The following is a 2028-nucleotide window of genomic DNA, read 5'->3' as shown; positions in this document are numbered from 1 at the left end:
GAAAAAAAAAAAAAAAAAAAAAAAAAAAAAAGTAGCATTTAAAATGCTGGATGCAATAGTAACTTATGATTTGACTTCTTAGGTTTAAAAACCACCTTCTCAAAACAGGTTTGTCTCATATTCCAACAATCTTTAAATAAGAAACTTGTCTTCTGCTTTCCAAATGATGTCCTACCACCCAATCTGCTTTCTATCAATAAAGATAAATTAATTAAATGTGGAAGCCAGAAGATGTAAGAATAACAAGCAATGAACTAACACTGCTATACTCAAAATGACTAGCTTTTATATTTCAAGGGAATCACAGAATTCTGGTGTATGGGGGAAGGGAATGGATGAAATTTATTAAAGAGATTCCTTCACATAAAGACAAATAATTCTAGATATTCATATCCTTACAGAAATGATATCTTAATTAAAATAAAAATCACACCTGAGATTCTGCAATATTACTTAATTATCTCATAGACAGACTGAAGGAAAACAGAACAAGTGGCTAAATAATTCACTGATAAACAAGAGTTATCATTAAACTCTGTTTAATTCTCTTTTGCTCACACACAAAGCCCAACTGCTATGTAGAAAAAAAACCCGGGTGATGGAGGGGACCAAAAACAACTACAAAAACAAAAAATATCCTGCCAATAATAAACCATAACATAATTTTAAAAGATTTGCCGTAAGTTTACTTAATGAGTTTAAAGTGGTTCTTTTTATTTAGTGTTTATTAACTAATTGGTGACAGAAATGTAAATTTCTAATTTGCAAATAATCAGAGTACCCTCACTGCTTGATCTGCTGGGAGTAAAGAATGATCAGATTACTTTGCTAGCTCCTTGTTTCCAGAAGTTACTGATGTCATAAAATCATGGCCAAAAAAACAGATTCCCACCCTCTAAACCTAAACCTACAAGTTTACAGAGAAGTATGTGTTCTAATGAGGCAGTTACATTTAGATTTTTTTCCACAAAGTTTTCTAAAATTCAGGCATTGACTATTATATATCAACTCTATTTAGCTGACTGAAGTAATACCTATAGTTTTGTAATTTCATGCTTTTTAGGTAGGAAGTCATTCTAAGAGAAAGACTTTTAGGACTCAAAATGTCAGCATCAAAAGTGAGTATAAAAAAGCAATATTCAGTTCTCTGTATTTTTTATATTTGTTCCATTTAAAAAACTAGCCTATATATATAAGATACAAAGTACCAAGGGTTCTTTGTAATGCAAAGATAAACATTCAAATAAATGCAAACTTATTTTTTTGAGATAATGCAAAGTAACATCGTTAAAATAGCCTGTTTCATAAATTAAAACATTAATAGTATGAAACATAATCAGAAGTTGTTAAACTTACCATATGTAAAAGCTCTCCTAATAGGATGGTAGCTCTAACTGAGATATGGTCATCGCTGTTTGTTATCACCTCAACCAAACCCTTTGAAAATAAGAAAATATCATAGTTGCAAAATATTATATATGAATACAATTATGCATCATATATGTTTGTTGCTCTGAAAGAATTCTGTTAAAGAAAATAAAATAAATAAAATAGAATAAAATAAGGTTTATAACTTCTTACCTCTAAAAGCCCATTACGAATAAATGCTGAGAGTATCAGTGCCAAATAATTATCCATGAGGTCTGGCCTGGAAATAAGCACGGCACAGAAAAATTTAAATATTGTTCCATACACTACAAAATTTAACATAAAAATAGTAATTGTAATAAATGTGAACTATTTCTATATCTAAAGTCTACCTGGATCTGGCACGATGAGGAAGAATAGTTTTTGCCTCAGCTGCTACAAAACCATCTGAAAGCCTCCAACTGTCTTGGAATCTACCTGGATCTAAAATAGTTAAATTTAGATAGTTAGAAGAAAATAATATACCAATGAAACACTTCAAACAACCATCAGCTAAGCAGGCTACAAATAATTTTCTTAAATGTTCATTTAAAAAAAAAAAAAAAAAGAGGGCTTCCCTGGGGGCGCAGGGGTTGAGATTCCGCCTGCCGCTCGAGGGGG

At 31.0% G+C, this 2028-nt stretch overlaps 1 protein-coding gene across 3 annotated transcripts in view; it reads right to left on the bottom strand.

The window, feature by feature from the left end:
* Positions 1-2028, bottom strand: part of RICTOR (RPTOR independent companion of MTOR complex 2) — a 78965-nt gene that overhangs the window by 36291 nt on the left and 40646 nt on the right. For all 3 annotated transcript variants that reach the window (XM_007467609.1, XM_007467610.1, XM_007467611.1), the window contains 3 exons: positions 1761-1851; positions 1582-1648; positions 1357-1437 (listed from right to left, as the gene is read on the bottom strand). In XM_007467609.1, coding sequence (XP_007467671.1) covers positions 1357-1437; positions 1582-1648; positions 1761-1851 — 239 coding nt within the window. The remainder of the gene's footprint in view (positions 1-1356; positions 1438-1581; positions 1649-1760; positions 1852-2028) is intronic.

This window comes from Lipotes vexillifer, unplaced genomic scaffold (genome assembly GCF_000442215.2).
Source record: "Lipotes vexillifer unplaced genomic scaffold, Lipotes_vexillifer_v1.1 scaffold1432, whole genome shotgun sequence".
In the NCBI taxonomy this organism is placed as follows: Eukaryota; Metazoa; Chordata; class Mammalia; order Artiodactyla; family Lipotidae; genus Lipotes; species Lipotes vexillifer.
Note: the sequence above shows the minus strand (reverse complement) of the source record. Positions and strands in the feature narration are given on the sequence as shown.